At 44.3% G+C, this 18244-nt stretch overlaps 1 protein-coding gene and 1 pseudogene across 1 annotated transcript; one reads left to right on the forward strand and one right to left on the reverse strand.

The window, feature by feature from the left end:
- Window positions 1–4716: 4716 nt before the first annotated feature.
- Window positions 4717–8255, reverse strand: LOC101549801 (glyceraldehyde-3-phosphate dehydrogenase-like; annotated as a pseudogene).
- Window positions 8256–16946: 8691 nt separating this feature from the next.
- LOC101550059 (S-adenosylmethionine decarboxylase proenzyme 1-like) lies at window positions 16947–18244 on the forward strand. The gene is given in 3 exon segments (XM_055139821.1): window positions 16947–17478; window positions 17480–17954; window positions 17957–18244. Coding segments are annotated over 3 exon segments (1005 nt in total). The 5' UTR covers window positions 16947–17077; the 3' UTR covers window positions 18086–18244.

Genomic DNA, 18244 nt, shown 5'->3' on the forward strand with positions numbered 1-18244 from the left:
ATGAAAGATTAGATGAACTGAGAATATGTATAGTTATCTATAAAGAATACTAATCATACAGAGAATGAAAGCATAGCGGGCAGGGCGCTTGCTTGCATGCAGCTGACCCGGGTTCGATTCCTCTGCCCCCCTCAGAGAGCCCGGCAAGCTACCAAGAGTATCTAGCCCTCACCGCAGAGCCTGGCAAGCTACCTGTGGCGTATTCAATATGCCAAAACCAGTAATAAGTCTCACAATGGAGACGTTACTGGGGCCTGCTCAAGCAAATCTATGAGCAAGGGGATGACAGTGACAGTGACAATCATACAGAGAACAGACCTGTTATAATGGCAATAAATAGGAAAGTAAATATTAGAGTGCAGAAGTAACTTGTTGTTATCTTGGAGTTAAATGAAGTAAAACCATTTTGTACCTAAAAACCTATCACATAATAGAATATTTTTTTCAACATTTGCATATATTGATTTCCAAAAAAAATTTCCCCCATAAGACTATAAATGTCAGTACCGTTGATTCAATCAATTCTCTGAAAAACTTAAGGCAGACAGCTCAGGGATGTGATTCATTGATCGTATGTACATCTTCCTTACAAGTGTGAGGATCCCCAGATTCATTGGGATTCCTGGCACCACAAGTGTGTTAATTTGAGTGATGCAACCACATAGAGCAATCCCTGGGGACATCACAACAAAAGCAACAACACACAAAGAGACAGAAATGGGAGTAAGATAAAAGATACAAAATGTCAACATTCCAAAATTTATAGAACAAGCTAGAGACAAAAAGAAAAAACACTTTGGCTTGTTACTTTCTGAATCACATTATATTTAAAACAAAATTAGAAAAGTCTGTATCCTCTTATAAAGAATACAATATGTACAGGTCAGCTTTTGTTAGGTGAATTTGCACTAACAAAGCCCAACTTTTAGAGGTATAAGATAATAAAGGTTTATTTCCTTCTCATAGCATATGTCAGCTGGAGTTGGCCACAGTTTACTCTTCATCTGGAATCAAGACTGAAAAAAAAATTAGCTTACCTATGACCTGCTATTCTTATGACTGAAGAAACAAAATTATGAATGGGTACACCATGCGACAGCTTTGAACACATCTGTTGAGGCACTGAGTCACACTGTTGAATCATCTGCTCCCATTCCGTTAGCCAGGGGAAAAAAATCCATGTCCAAGCCTGATGTCAGTAATGTGATGAAATAAGTCATATGGCAAGGGCGTAGATGTCAAATGCTGATTGACAATGCTGGTAGCAACGAGAACTACCAGCAATGATCTGCAATGAGATCAGAAGATTGTGCCAGGAAGTCACATTGCTCTCTTTATCACCAAAGCTGTGAAAAATAAACCCACTCTGCTTCCTTTCAGCATGCTTCCTTATGTGGTTGGTGAGCACTTCGAGTCAAGCTCCTCTTTCGGTCATAAGTGCTATTCTCAGCTACATATTTGTCTGCCCACCTCCACCACCACACCCCACCTTCCAAATCTAGTGTGTTAAAATCCCAACCCCCAAAGTTAATGATGTTAAGAGGTGGAGGCTTTGGAAGGTGCCAGGTCATGAATAGAGTTGGTGTTCCAGAAAGATGCCTAATTCTTCTCTCATACTCACAGCCAGCAGCTCTAACCATGAACAGAAGGAGGGCCTGAGAATGTCCTTGCTGGCAACTTTGTCTTGGACTTCTCAGTCTCCATAACTATGAGAAATGAATTTCTGTGGTTATAAGCTAGCTAGTCTGTGCTATTTTGTGGCAGCAGCCTGAACAGAAACAGATTAAGAAACAGAAAGTTTGAGGTTCTAGAGTAATCCCTAAACATGCATGGAGTGGCACTCTTCAGAAGCATGATCATTTCACTCACCAAAGTATTTAACTTTAGAATTTTAGTGCGGGGGTGGGGGGAACTAGAGCGATAGCACAGAGGGTAGGGCATTTGCCTTGCACTCGCCAACCTGGGTCCAATTCCCAGCATCCCATATGGTCCCCTGAGCACCGCCAGGAGTAATTCCTGAGTGCATGACCCAGGAGTCACCCTGTGCATTGCCGGGTGTGACCCAAAAAGAAAAAAAAATTTAGTGCAGGAAGGTTTGCTAGATGATCTCTGTTCCAAATCTCTGGTTTTGCGGGTGAGAAGGCCAAGAACCTAAAAGCATTAGCTAATTTTCCATAGTCTTGCAGAGGTCATGGTGCCAGAAGTCAAGGCCCAGGTGTCCCGACTGATCCTCAGCCCCGAGATTCACGAAGAAAAGAGAATTGCTCTGGGATTTCTGCTTCAACGACCTGCGGACACACCGTGATGTAGGGATTCAGTATAAGGGTCAGGCTGCTTTGTGAAGAGGCAGGAGCACCTTGGCGTATTGTGCCCTGGCAGTGAGGGCTTTTCGGATCAGAGGTGAACTGGGAGCTACAAGCAATTCAGCCATGACGTTTATTTACAGTGCAGGTAGTTCTCTCCTCTCTGTGTGCAATGCAGTACAGTGAACTATAGTTGAGCAAAACAAAGGCACCAGGTTGCCAAGCTTTCCTTAGCAGTGGCATGTAGCTTTTGTCCAATAATTGGCAAGAATATTGGTGCAGGCAGTATAGTGCCAATCAGAGAACAGTGTATGTCAACAAGAGCGTTGGGTACCAATCATCTTTCTGCACATGTGCTTAGTAAGCATGTCCAAGGCAGTGCCATGCATCCACAGAATGACCCAGCCTCTTTCCTATTTATGCCTTAATTCCCAGACAAGAGGCAGTGTGGTGTGGAGGATAAGTTTGAACTTAAAGACGAATATATGGTTTGTGCTCCAGCTCTTTCTCTTACTGCTTGCATATCCCTGGGAAAACTGTATCCTCAACACCTCTAATTTCTTACTTTGTAGGTAACTCTGAAGGTTGCTGTGAGATTCAGAGTCAGAAGACTAACGTCTCTGGTGTTTCCTCCTGCAACCGGAGAATGGGTTCAACCTCATTTTCACACACACATACTGCGTAGGAGCCTTTCCCTAAAAGGTATGTATCCTAATTCCTGGAAACCGAGGATGTGCTCTGTAACTTAAGGTTGCAGATAACATGAAGGATGCAAGTCAGCTGCACCCGAGGGACATGGTTCTCCTGGATGATGAGGGTGTGCCCCAGGTGAATATGAGGGTCCTCTTTCAGAGAGAGACAGAAGAGGAACTAATAGAGTCACAGCTATGCAAGATTCAGCCTCGTGCTGCTGGTTTTTAAAGATGGAGGAGTTAGCTCAGACCTCAGGGGTTGTCAGCAATTTTTGGAAATGGGGAAAGACAGTAAAGGATTCTTTCCTAGAAACCCCGGAAAGAACTGAGTCTGCTGACAGTTTGACTTTAACCCACTTCACACCTCAGACATCTAGAACAGCTGGATAATATTTGTGTGTTGTTTTAAGTCATTCAGTGGGGTCATTTATTTACAGCAGTTATGGGAAATGAATATTCCTTACATCTGAACACCGTTGCTGTAAAGTTGAGCCCCTTCTCTAGAGCATCGTTGGACAGATACAAGTTTTCCAAACCTGCACTGTTGTCAGAGCAGAATTCTTTGACAGGATCTCCGCTTCAAAGACCCACGGAAGCAGGAAGGCTGCTTTTATTCATTTGTTTACCTCAGGGTATATCTTATATTCTGCTGCTTCTAAATTCCTTTTAGCTACTTTGGTTAGAGCTGAATGAAAAACAACATGCCTGGCACTTGAGAATTTAAATTGCTAAACTGACCTCTCCCCACTCTTATCTGCTGTGCCTTTTAGTCCTTGCTGTATCTTCCCAGAAAGCACTGCCCTCCTGCAATGTGTCAGATACTGTATTCCAGAAAAGGCCATAGTAAGGTTTAATGGTGTCCAGCAATGGTGGCAAACAGTTTGTGGTCTCTGCCTCTTGCAACACCCGTCATCCTGTTTGATGCAACCTTTTGATGCAGTGTGACAGGCATTGCAAAAGGTGTGGGCCCCTCTGTTGCACCTAATTATCTGACACATGAGCAAAGGTATTGGAATTTGCAGGCTCATAACCATACATTCATTAGGGAGCAGGAAATTTCCAACATGCCAGAGCATGACTGTTGTCAATTATTTGAGTTTATGCAAGAAAAAAGGTGAAAAGGTAGAGTGGGCTCAACCTCATTTACACACACACACACACACACACACACACACACACAGAACACAGACACAGACACACACAGACACACACACGCACACACACAAACAAGCACTTGCACGCGCACACACACACACAAACAAGCACTTGCACGCGCGCACACACACACACACACACACACACATGCTCACTTGCACCCACATGCTTCCTGTCACGTGAGCCTGTCTTTCTCAGCTCCTCGGCTGCTGCAGAGAAGAGGAACAGAGTCCCTATGTTCTGTATCTCGGGGATAAATAAGCTGCTTTTGCTTCTAGAACACACCATAGAAGTAGTAGAAGAACTGGTATTTTTAGCTTTCCCCTTTTCTGACTTTTTATTTCCTTCGTTTTTTTTTTTTTTAAAAAAACTGGAGTACTGGTTGCAGTGGTGTTACGTGACAGGGCAGGGTTTTCTAAGCTTCTTTCCTCCTTCAGGGGCCTGGGATGGAAACTGTTGAGCTCAGAAGGTTCCTTGTGTGCTGAGTGAGTGAGGGAGGGACCCCCCCCTGTGCTGAGTGAGTGAGGGAGGGACCCCCCCAAGCCTCTGCGGGCCTGGCTCTGCCTCTAGGCTGCTGGTGCCTGGGGATTCGTACACCTGGAGGCCTCTAAGGACATCAGGTTCACTGCCCTGTTGCTGTAGCCAAACTCCTCATCCAGAAAAGGAGCTTGATGAAGAGGCTGTTGAGGACAATATTCACCCCAGCATGGAAGGTGGAGGAGAGGTTATCACTGCTAAAGTCGCAGGAGACAATCTGCTCCTCAGTGTAGCCCAGGAAGCCCTGGGGCGGGGAAAGGGTCAGGAGTCGGGTAGTAAGGCCTGCTTCACCCCTTCTTAATGTTGTTGTATTTGCCAGCTTTCTCCGGAAGGCAGGTCAGATCCACAACTGACATGTTGGGACCAGGGACACAGGACACCACACCAGTCAGCTTTCCATCCAGGTTGGGGACACGCTTTTCCACAGCATTGGCAGTATCAGTGGCAGCAGGGATGACGTTCTGGGCTGCCCCTTGAAAGGTGCTCTTATAGCTTCCCAGTGGGTCTAGTCTTGTGGACTGTGACAAGACCCTCCACAGTATCAAAGCTGTCATGGATGACATAGGATGGGAGCAGGGGAGAGAAAGGATAAGAATTGGGGGTGCAGGAGGCCTTGCTGACAATCTCTAGGGAGTTCTCACTCTTCTTATGCTTCATGCCCATCACAAACATGGGCGGGATCAGAAGAAGTGGCAGAGATGATGATATTTTTTGCACTGCCCTTGGAGTGAGCTCCAGCCTTTTCTGTGGAAGTGAAGACCCCAGTGGACATATTCGCACCAGCATCGCCCCATTTGATGTTGGCGGGTTCTTGCTCCTGAAAGATGGAAACGAGCTTTCCATTGACAAGCTTTCCATTCTTGGTGTTGATTGTGCCATTGACCTTGGAGTGGATAAAAACCTACTGGAACAGGTTGACTATGTAGTTGAGTGTAGGATAACATGGGGTTTGTCCTTTTACCCTTGCCTTAGGGAACATAGTTTACTTTAAAGCAATGCCCTTTCTGTATGGATACAGGAAGATAATATTGTGCTTGTAACTTGGGAGTTGATTGACTCCAATAATATTTACTCCTGAGCATCTGCTTTATCAACTCAGTTGCCCTTAGTTCCTAACACCTCAAAAACAGGGTCCCGACGAGGGACAGGACGGATCCAGGGCAAGCGGTGAGTTATGTGCTACCCTGGCATCTGAAATGGGCCAGGCCAAAGTGACACAATACTCAACTATAAGTTGAGGGCATGATCATGGACAATGCTGTCATGATCCAAAAGTAATGAGATTAGGATCCTGCTGGGGTTAGGGAGACTAACCTGGCCTGAGGACTGTGGTCTGGATTATATAGTGAATGTCCTCAGGAAAAACCAAACTTTATATCTCTTACCGTGCTCATGCAGAATAACATTGTTAGAAATATTAGAAGTAGATTTACTATAACTATTTAAGTAATTACTAGCTCACACCCAGATACACCCTTGTTTGGACCCCCACCCTTGAGTGGATCTCCTTAGATGAGATTTCCTTAGATGAGATTTTGTTAATCTCCTTGAGAAATGGTCTTACCCTTCTTTGTTAATTTGTTGATGTTAAACCCACCTTTGTGCTACCGCCCTATGTAATTTGCTATATAAACTGAGACTGGGGGGCACTGGGGAGGGGAGAAAGAAGACAAGGGAGACAGAGGAAGAAGGAAACAGAAGAGGGAGACAGATGAAGAAGACAAGAGATAGAAGAGACAGAGAGGCAGAAGAAGAAGACAGAGGAAGAAGACACAGAAGACACATGGGAAGACAGAAGCAGAGGCAGAGAGACAGATGCAGAGAGACAGACGCATAGAGACAGAGAGACAGACACAGAGAGCACAGTGGCACACACATAAATAGAGCACAAGGTGAAAGAAGTGAGAGCGAGCGGGGCAGAAAGGGGGATAGAGGAAGATCCAGAGAGAGATCGAGAACCGGGAGAGAAGCAGAGAGAGAGAACGAAATAAACTGATTGAGCAACCAGTTTGGCCTTCTTCCTTCCTTCACCTGCCTCATCATCGCCATCAACCTCCCCCGGGGTGGGGAAGCGGCGTGAGACTACCGAACGGGGGCAGGGGGAGAGATAGAGCTCTGGTGGTCTCTCTTCTTTTTTGTGTTTTTACACAGTTGAGGTCAATGGAGGGGTCACTGATTACCACAATTTCCAGGGTTAAAGGCAGCCCTGGTGATCAGGTACTCAGTAGTGCCAAATCTGTTCACTCAGAATGTCACCTGTTGAATACAGAGGAGCAGAGAACCTTTATTTCCTTTTTAAGATAAAAAATAAGATTCACTGTTTGTGGCAATTTGGCTTGCATCTCCTTGGAGATTTGATTGTGTGGGACCAAAATGATTCATGAGGAGGTAGAGTTGGGCCCTTGGTGTAGCAGAGGATATGGGTTGTGAGTGTGGTTGCGGGGGCAGGGGGGGATTGCCTTGGCAGGACAGGAATTAGCCTGTCCTCCTTCTAAGGGTGCCCTGGGGTTTGCAACCTGGAGACCACTATATCCTTTGGTTGTTGCCTCTTGGCGTACAGCTCGTCAGGGATTTCGTCATGGATCTGGGGAGCAGGGCTCGGATGGACCAGACAACAGTCCCACCAGAGTAGATGAGAGTTCCTTTTCACCACACCCCCTCCAACAGATTGCTGTCAATATTTTTTATATGTGCCATTTTCTTTTTTTTTTTTTTGCTTTTTGGGTCACACCCGGCAATGCACAGAGGTTACTCTGGCTCTGCACTCAGGCGGTGCACCCCTGGCGGTGCTCAGGGGACCATATGGAATGCTGGGAATCGAACCCGGGTCGGCCGCATGCAAGGCAAACGCCCTACCCGCTGTGCTATTGCTCCAGCCCATATGTGCCATTTTCAATGGTACATGATGATATTTCATTGTCGTCTTGATTTGGAATTTTCTAATAATAAGTGATGATGAGTGTTTAAAAAAAATTTAAACAAAATAAAATTTAAAAATTTTGAATGTGGCCAAGTGCACACAAGTAGAACACTTAATCTATTCATTTAGTATTTATGTTGTTGACTCTCCCAAAAAGTTTACAATAATTACAAATCTAAGCCATTTAAAAATGGGGAACTTAAAGGTAATGAAAATAGCCACAATAAGATCTCATTTTCTCTCAAGAAATTATTAAATTGCTAAAATCCTTAATATTTGGGCAGGGACGAGCCAGATGATGGCATACCTTTGGGGGTGTGCCGTTGGATAGAAATAAAAATTATCCAAGTGGCATATGCTTCACCTTGTTTATATTTATAACCCTGCAATTCAGTCTATCTTACTTTTTTTCCTCCTTCCCATCCCTTGTGGAAGCTGTTTGAAGACCAGTGGCTGTGCACAGACTGAGCTGATGTTTTTGACACAGTGCAGTGTTTGCTGGAGCTGCAGTTGCACCCTTTAGCTGTGGTGTGGACTAAAGTGTTTGCTGAGGTTTTACTCTTGGCCAGGATGTTCGCTCACATTCTTAGCTGTGGTGCTCCCAAGGGGTGCACCCTTTTTGTTGAAGTTCTGCACCCACGACTGCATTGCCACAGGAAATCACTTGCAACACCAGAGATCACAGAGAGCAGAGCTGCTAGGATCATCACTTGTATCATTTGTATCACTTGTCATCCTATCCTGTTGTTCATCGATTTGCTCAAGTGGGCACCAGTAATGTCTCCATTCGTCCTTATCCCATTCAGGGTCAGGGGAATGAGGCCTATTATTGTTACTGTTTTTGGCATATCGAATATGCCATGGCCAGGCTCTGCCATGTGGGCGGGATACCCTCGGTAGTTTGCCAGGCTCTTAGAGAGATGGAGGCTTTCGGAGCAGCCTCTAATCACACTTACAGGTGCTCCCAATCTCCAGGAAGACAGCCTGGCACGGGGGCAGAAGATTCTGCTCTCTAACAGGAGCTTCATTTTATAGTCTCTGGGTCATGGCTGTTGATGAGATTACATAGCACGGCGGTGGGGCAGTTTGTGGGTGTGGCTGCCTAGCTACTGGAAAACTGGGGATCTGGGTGGAGGAGGCCCAGTCCTGATCTGAGCAGGCTTGGAGATCTCAGCCACGGGTCTGGCATACCTGGGTTCCTCTGTCCGTTCCTTCATGGGTGAGGCTCATCCAAGCATGTGGAGAGTGGTCTTGAGCATGGCTGAGGCTGGGTTCTGGAGGTTTTCAGCTGCTGGGGCTCTGCGTGGGGTGGGGAGGGAAACTCAACCTGCCCCCCCCTCCGAGAGGGTCCCAGTGAAGACAGCCTGGCCCGGGGGTACTATGTAAGATCATACATGTTGCACACAGGCAGCTCCTGGGATGGACCTTATGGTCTCCCATCTTTCAGGCAAAAGTCACAGCCACCAAGTCATGTCTGAACTCTTATCCTTAACAAACAATTACTCACATTTTCACTTCTTCCTGACAGCAATAATAACAAAAATGGTGTTTTTAACAATAGTAATGAAAACCATCTCATAGAGTGATATGAGAATTAAATACTAGATCATTGCCATATGTGTTCAACATTTAGGTATAATTAATGACGAAAAAATAAGAATACTTTCAAGGATTAAGTTTACTATAACATTGTGGCATTTAAGCATTGATAGCTCTATGTACTTGAGAATTTAGTTATTTAAATATTTTCAGGAATGGTCCACACATTTCCTACTCAGTCTTGAAACAGATTTCCTTAGGTATCTTAAAGTTTTATAAATTGGATATCACTATTGATAATTCAAAGATCACTGTATCACTGTAATCCCATCGATCATTGATTTGCTCGAGCGGGCACCAGTAACGTCTCCATTCATCCTAGCCCTGAGATTTTAGCAGCCTCTCTTTACTCATTCTTCCCAGTGGTGCCTCATTGAAGGCTCATTCAGGATATGGGGAATGAGACCCATCATTGTTACTGATTTGGCGTATTGAATACACCACAGAGAGCTTGCCAGACTCTGCCGTGCAATTCAAACATCTTTGTATCACTGTCATCCTGTTGCTCATCCATTTGCTCGAGCATGCACCAGTAACATCTCCATCGTGAGACTTGTTACTGTTTTTGGCATATTGAATATGCCACGGATAGCTTGCCAGACACATGTTATCATATTATTATCATATATATATATATTATCATAAAAAACGTTAAAGGGCTGGAGTGATAGCACAGTATGTAGGGAATTTGTCTTGCATGTGGCCAACCCAAGTTTAATCCTCAGCGTCCCAAATGGTCCCTAGAGCACTGCCAGGAGTGATTCCTAAGTGCAGAGTGAGGAGTAATCCCTGAGCATCACTGGGTGTAGCCCCCCAAATAAACCAACCAAAAATAAATGTTGGAGACTTTTATGGTAAACACACATACAAACACACACACACACACACACGTTATTTTTATGGCCCTCGTTTGGGACAAACATTGTTTTCCTGAGGATACAACCCAGTGAGTACTTAGTTCTTGCAATTGCCAGTTTTGTGTGAACAATCAACCTCTGAGTGGGAGTTATTTTATGACTAGGGTCTAGATCTGTTGGAAAGCTTTCAAAGGACATTAAAGATGAAACCTTTCCAGTCCTTGAAAGGGAGTCTGGATTGATTTGGGTTGACGATGATTGAACAATGGCTCAATGGACAAACCAAAGGACAAAACCGTTATGGAAGAAATAAGAGTCCAGCTGTGTGGAAAGGCAGGAAAGACAGAAGGCAACAGAAATGACAGAAGACAAAAGAGAGAATAGTAAATAATGGCTATGGGTCCTGTTACCTGGACCTGAGCAAGAGCCAGTGATGAAAATGGGGCAAGTCCCCTGAAATAAGATGCAGCGAGTTAGAGGGATTGACAGACTGAATCCCTCTCATGTACCCATGTGTAGAAAGGTTAAATCTGGGCTCCACCTGTTCCTCCCCCATGCTGGCTGACAGACTAGCACAGGGACCACCCAGCCATGCCACAAGACAGGCTTTTGTCCAACTGTCCTGTGCAGTCACCTCCTCAGAGCTCCCCATCTACCTCCTGTGCTGGTAGATGCTTTCCCTTCAGTACTGGGGCAGGATCCAGTAAGGTCCAGCCCTTCAGGCTGGGAAAGCACTATCCCAGTTTTCTTCTTGACTTGAACTCACTTGTCTTTTACACAGGCTCAACTCCACTCTGCCCACTAAGTGCTACCAGTTTCTGTGATTCCAGCTGCTTTGTGCAAAGGAGCTGGATTCCGTAGTCGTGGTTACACATGCTCATGATTATCATAATGGAATAGATGCGGTTGGAATACAAACATGGAGATATTGAAGGGTTTTCTCAACCTTGCCAAAAAGAAATACCATAAATCGTTTTGTGCTTCTTTTTTGGCATCTGGCCAAACAGGAGAAAATGAAATTGGAAAGCTCTAGTTAGGCAATCCTTTCTCTGAGGCAGGATGCTACAAAGAGCTGCCCTTGGCTGCAGTTTCAAGGACTGTTGATTATTGCCCTTTCCAGGCCAAGAGAATAGGCAGTTAAGGTCAGTTGGAAAGCTGGTGTCCAAGCAGTTACTTCCCAATTAGATAATGACTCTTACTAACTGTCTCTGTGTTTGCCCTAGGTCTTATGGAGACTATTGATCTGCTTGTGGAGCCAAGATTTGCATTACTATAAATTGCTTGAGTCATTCTTAAATCTTACTCTCCAAATTAAAAGTGTGTGACAAAAGCAAATGGGACTCATGGATTAAGAAGTATAGTCAATGCTCATCTATTTCTCTTTAAGAGGGAAATTCATGCAATCATGAGCAGCAGAAGAGCGGAGGGATAGCACCAAGCGGACAGCTCTTTGGACAGTTTCAAGAAAACCCATATTCTCACTCAACTTTACAAGACTTGCTCAGGTACTTGGTTGCGTTCTTGAGGATTTTTCCAAGAGGCCCATAAAATTCCACATGAAGGGAGATTAGGTCATGATAGTATTTGAGAGCTACCTGCTGCACTCTGCGGGATTCCCTGACACCAGCACTCTGTTTATGGACATAGAGATGGCTCAGATCATTGCAGATTTAACAAGAAATCTCCATGAGGCAGATCACAGAGCATTTCAGGCTGTGACACTTTGGGGAAACTGATCCTTAGCTTTCACGTGCTCCTAAGTGTCAGGAAACACCTCCTCCAACTCCCAGTTGCAACTGGGATAGGAGAGTCTCTCTAAAGGCCAGTGGTACAGGGCTGGGTGTGGGGGAGGAAGGACTCAGATGGTGAAGTTGTGTGTCTGCTTTTCTGAGCAGCGGGTGGAGGCCTAGGCAGCGGTACAGCACAGAGACTCTTGATCCTTTCTCTCTGCCGCCCTTTGTCAGCTTGTCTGAGGCCTTCTTTTCCCCTCTCACTCCTGTACCAGCTCTCTGATATATTTCATGCCCATTTACATTTTTGTGGCATAAGAGTAATTGAGGCCGAGCCACAAAGCATCCTGCCCCGCATGACTCCCTGCTCTTAAGCATGGGGTGGGGCCCGAGACCCAGAAGCCCAATGCTCAATGCTCGGCTACTCCCATACCCACTCCCCGAAAGAAGCTCAATTCATTTCCAGTGGAAACACACTCTCAAAGTAAAATTTTTTTTTTTTTTTCTTTTTGGGTCACACCTGGCCATGTACAGGGGTTACTCCTGGCTCTGCACTCAGGAATTACCCCTGGCCGTGCTCAGGGGACCATATGGGATGCTGGGATTTGAACCCGGGTCGGCCGCGTGCAAGGCAAACGCCCTACCCGCTGTGCTATCTCTCCAGCCCCTGTAAAATTTCTTATGTTGGTGAATTAATATTTCCTATTGATGTCAAGCCGGAGAGATCCCCATCTCTTCTGTATGACTCCATTTCCAGTGCATCAGATGAAAGGGATGTGGATGATGAGCCAGCTGCCACTGCCACGGATTCTGAGTCTGAGACCGGCTTGTTAGAGAAGGCTTCTCACAGAGCTACTGGTCCTCAGCCACAATCCGGGACACACTCTGGATAGAAGCTTATGGCTGAGACCTTTCACCCAAACCACATGAGCTCCATCTCCTTTTCCCAGTGCAGCTTGAGGAGGGGTTAATAATGGATTCACTTAGTCATTTCAAAAAGGCCTGTGCCTCATACAGACCTACATCTCTGTGTGGTAAGGCGTATCTTACAGGCTGGAGTAAAAATGCTTATTGGGTGCCTAAGGTTTTCTCATGGTCATTAAAATGTGCTTAAGTCCTTCTCAATCCATGCTATGGAGGATGTGGTTCAGTGATAAGGCCAAGGCAAAACTTTATGACCTAGGCCATTCTGGGTGAAAATTTTCAGGGATTAAACTGATTTATGAGATGTTAGTAGGTGAAGGGAAAGGGCATGACCCAAAATAGCAAGTCACCTATTTTTGCTCATGTCCGTGAGTATCTAGAGGCTCACAGACAAGTGGTTGAATTCAGGGAACAAGGAGCTCTTTAATGTATGGGACGTGGAGAGCTGAGTTCTACACCTAAAGGGGCATCAGGTTTTGAGGCAGGACAAAAGTGAGGAACTTTGGATCCAAAGAGTTATGTATATTAATGAATTTGCTCTGGCAAACTGAGCAGAACTTTGAGAGCCCTTGGTTAGGTCAGAGGCGGGGAAAGTCTTTCCTAGTTTCTAGTCTTGATTCCCAAGATCAAGACAGGATCTCAGTCTGGACTACCGACTTTCAGACTTTTTCTCAGGACCTATGGTGATGTGCCATTTCCAAGGAAAGTTATTCAAAGATTCAGGCTGGTACAGCTTTATTTTTGCAGACGTGAGCTTCTACTTCTAGTTCATGAGATGCCACCTCTGGGGAAAGGGCTTTAAGGCCAGTGGATACATGAATATTCTCCCACTTGGCAATTGTTTTTTGACCCGGGAGGCACAGAGACGCCTCACTCACTCCACCATTACAGATTACAGACATTGAATCTAGTGAGGGATGAAAGGCATTGTCACCAGGATACATCTGCTTGTGTGTGTGTACGGTTATGTTACTTCTGATATCGAGAAATTGCTTCTAATGCAGGCTGTAACTCGCCATATTGGCCTTGTCTCAGACTCAGTGTATGTGGTTGGTCTCTTCCCTGATATAAGACTGCTTCTCTAAATGCCCCAAATGCTATAGTTCAATAATTGCTTCAGCAGCTAAAGGCTCTTTTACAAAATTATTCTGAACTTGTTTTTATTACTCATATCAGATTTCTTCCTGGACCTATGACTCGGGCACAGTTGGGAAAAAAAAAGGGAGGGAGGTTTTGCTCCCGCTTGATTCCTTGTCCTTGACATTATTTTCTTTAAACTTTTAAAATTTATCCCATAGAGAGCCCTATACAGAAGCTAAAAGGCATTTTCAGGAAGGTGCACAGGCTCAGGAAACTATTAATTCTCTCATTTGGGTTAAAATTGACAAAGAATGGGTAACAAGGAAACTCCTCATTCAACAGACAAGGCTATGCTTTTGCTTCAACAGATGATTAGAGGCTTCCACAGTATGGCCGGCGACATTAGCTAGCGCTCGCTCTGCTCTCTTTAACGGGGAAACAGCGGACTACAAGAGACTGAACTCTAATCTGCCTCTTTCCAACAGACTCGTTCAACTTTCGCTCACAAACACACTCACGAAAAAAGCCGGGGAAATTTTATTAGTCCTTTTTTTCTAAAAAAAAGTTAATATAAAATTATAGCAAAAAAAAAAAAAGAAAAAGGGAAAAAAAAGGAACCTGAACTTTTTTTTTTTAATAATTTATTTATTTTTAATTAGAGAATCACCGTGAGGGTACAGTTACAGATTTATACACTTTTGTGCTTATACTTCCCTCATACAAAGTTCGGGAACCCATTCCTTCACCAGTGCCCATTCTCCACCACCCGTAAACCCAGCGTCCCTCCCACCCTCCCCAATCCCATCTCCCCCCCACCCCACCCTGCCACTGTGGCAGGGCATTCCCTTCTGTTTTCTCTCTCTAATTAGCTGTTGTGGTTTGCAATAAAGGTGTTGAGTGGCCGCTGTGCTCAGTCTCTAGCCCTCATTCAGCCCGCAACTCCCTTCCCCCACATGGCCTTCGACTACAATGTAGTTGGTGATCGCTTCTCTGAGTTGACCTTTCCCCGGAACGTGAGGCCAGCCTCGAAGCCATGGGGTCAACCTCCTGGTACTTATTTCTACAGTTCTTGGGCATTAGTCTCCCACTCTGATATTCTATATACCATAGATGAGTGCAGTCTTTCTATGTCTGTCTCTCTCTTTCTGACTCATTTCACTCAGCATGAAACTTTTCATGCCCATCCACTTAACTACAAAATTCTTGACTTCCTTTTTTCTAACAGCTGCATAGTATTCCATTGTATAGATGTACCAAAGTTTCCTCAACCAGTCATCCGTTTTGGGGCATTCGAGTTTTTTCCAGATTCTGGCTATTGTAAACAGTGCTGTGATGAAAATACATGTGCAGATGTTGTTTCGATTGTACTTTTTTGCCTCTCTGGGATATATTCCCAGCAGTGGTATTGCTGGGTCAAATGGGAATTCAATATCTAATTTTTTGAGAATCGTCCAAATTGTTTTCCAGAAGGGCTGAACCAGTCGGCATTCCCACCAGCAGTGAAGAAGGGTCCCTTTCTCCCCACATCCTCTCCAACAGCGGTTGCTTTTGTTCTTTTGGATGTGTGCTAGTCTCTGTGGTGTGAGGTGGTATCTCATGGTTGTTTTGATCTGCATCTCTCTGATGATTAGTGATGCAGAGCACTTTTTCATGTGCCTTTTGGCCATTCGTATTTCTTCCTTGGTAAAGTTTCTGTTCATTTCTTCGCCCCATTTTTTGATGGGGTTGGATGTTTTCTTCTTGTAGAGTTCAACCAGTGCTTTATATACCATTGGTATCAACCCCTTATCTGATGGGTATTGTGTAAATATCCTTTCCCATTCTGTGGATAGTCTTTGGATTCTGGTCACTGTATCTCTTGCGGTGCAGAAGCTTTTTAGTTTAATGTAGTCCCATTTGTTGATCTCTGTTTTTACTAGATTGCTTAGTTCCGTGTCACCTTTGAAGATACCTTTATCTTCAATATCGTGGAGGGTTTCGCCGACCTTGTCTTCAATGTACCTTATGGTTTGTGGTCTAATGTTGAGGTCTTTAATCCATTTTGATCTGACTTTTGTGCATGGTGTCAGGTCAAGGTCTAAACCCATTTTTTTGCATGTGGTTGTCCAGTTGTGCCAGCAGCATTTGTTAAAGAGGCTTTCCTTGCTCCACTTCACATCTCTTGCTCCCTTATCAAAGATTAGATGATCATACATTTGGGGTTGTGTGTAGGGATATTCCACCCTGTTCCATTGGTCTACGGCTCTGCCTTTGTTCCAGTACCATGCTGTTTTAATTGTTACTGCTTTGTAGTAAAGATTGAGGTTGGGGAGGGTGATGCCTCCCATCATCTTTTTCCCAAGAATTGTTTTAGCTATCCTTGGACGTTTGTTATTCCATATGAAATTTAGGATTGCTTGATCCATTTCTTTGAAGAATGTCATGGGTATACTTATAGGGATCGCATTGAATCTGTATAATGCTTTAGGGAGTATTGCCATTTTGACAACATTGATTCTCCCTATCCACGAGCAGGGTATATGTTTCCATTTCCTCATGTCCTCTTTGATTTCATGGAGTAGCGTTTTGTAGTTTTCTTTGTAAAGGTCTTTTACTTCCTTGGTTAAGCTGATTCCGAGGTACTTGATTTTCTGGGGCACGATTGTGAATGGGATTGCTTTTTTCATGTCCCTTTCCTCTGCCTCATTGTTTGCATATATGAAGGCCATGGATTTTTGGGTATTGATTTTGTAGCCTGCAACTTTACTGTATAAATCTATTGTTTCTAAGAGTTTCTTAGTAGAGGTTTTAGGCTTCTCTAGATATAGTATCATGTCGTCTGCAAATAGTGAGAGTTTGATTTCTTCCTTTCCTATCTGGATGCCCTTAATCTCTTTTTCTTGTCTAATAGCTATCGCAAGTACTTCCAGTACTATATTGAAGAGGAGTGGTGAGAGTGAGAATCCTTGTCTTGTGCCCGATCTCAGAGGAAAGGCCCTTAGTTTTTCCCCGTTGAGGATAATGCTTGCCGTAGGCTTGTGATAGATGGCTTCGACTATCTTAAGGAAAGTTCCTCCAAACCCCATTTTGGCGAGGGTTTTCATCATGAAAGGATGTTGGATCTTGTCAAATGCTTTCTCTGCATCTATTGATATGATCATATGGGAACCTGAACTTTTAAGTAACACAGCTGGAACAATCCGCAGCGGTGGCGGCGGCAGCAGCAGCGGGAGAGAAAAAAAAAAAAGATTTAATTTAGTTGATTTTCTTTGGTTGTTGGTTGTTCGCTTGTCTCACGGTGATGGAAGCTGCACATTTTTTCGAAGGAACCGAGAAGCTGCTGGAGGTTTGGTTCTCCCGGCAGCAAGCCGACGCAAACCAAGGATCTGGAGATCTTCGCACCATTCCAAGATCCGAATGGGACATACTTTTGAAGGATGTGCAATGTTCAATCATAAGTGTGACAAAAACTGACAAGCAGGAAGCTTATGTACTCAGTGAGAGTAGCATGTTTGTCTCCAAGAGACGTTTCATTTTGAAGACATGTGGTACCACCCTCTTGCTGAAAGCACTGGTTCCCCTGTTGAAACTTGCTAGGGACTACAGTGGGTTTGACTCAATTCAAAGCTTCTTTTATTCTCGTAAGAATTTCATGAAGCCTTCTCACCAAGGGTACCCACACCGGAATTTCCAGGAAGAAATAGTTTCTTAATGCAATTTTCCCAAATGGAGCAGCATATTGTATGGGACACATGAATTCTGACTGTTGGTACTTATATACTTTGGATTTCCCAGAGAGTCGGGTAATCAGTCAGCCAGATCAAACCCTGGAAATTCTGATGAGTGAGCTTGACCCAGCAGTTATGGACCAGTTCTACATGAAAGATAGTGTTACTGCAAAGGATGTCACTCGTGAGAGTGGAATTTGTGACCTGATACCAGGTTCTGTCATTGATGCCACACTGTTCAATCCTTGTGGGTATTCAATGAATGGAATGAAATCAGATGGAACTTATTGGACTATTCACATCACTCCAGAACCAGAATTTTCTTATGTTAGCTTTGAAACAAACTTAAGTCAGACCTCCTATGATGACCTGATTAGGAAAGTGGTGGAAGTCTTCAAGCCAGGAAAATTTGTGACCACCCTGTTTCTAACTCAGAGTTCTAAATGTCGTGCAGTGCAGTGCTTTCTTCGCCCCAGAAGATTGAACGTTTTAAACGTCTTGATTGCCAGACTGCTATGTTTAATGATTACAATTTTGTTTTTACCAGTTTTGCTAAAAAGCAGCAACAACAGCAGAGGTGATTAAGAAAAATGAAGAAAAAACGCAAAAAGAGAACACACATTGAAGGTGGTAGCTGCTTTTTAGATGTTGATACCAGGGGCCATGCTTTCCATAATCACCACCTCATGCAGAAAGCCCTAGATGTAAAGATAGTGTAATCATTTTGAATTGTATGCATT

This window comes from Sorex araneus, chromosome 1 (assembly GCF_027595985.1).
Source record: "Sorex araneus isolate mSorAra2 chromosome 1, mSorAra2.pri, whole genome shotgun sequence".
Classification (NCBI taxonomy): Eukaryota; Metazoa; Chordata; class Mammalia; order Eulipotyphla; family Soricidae; genus Sorex; species Sorex araneus.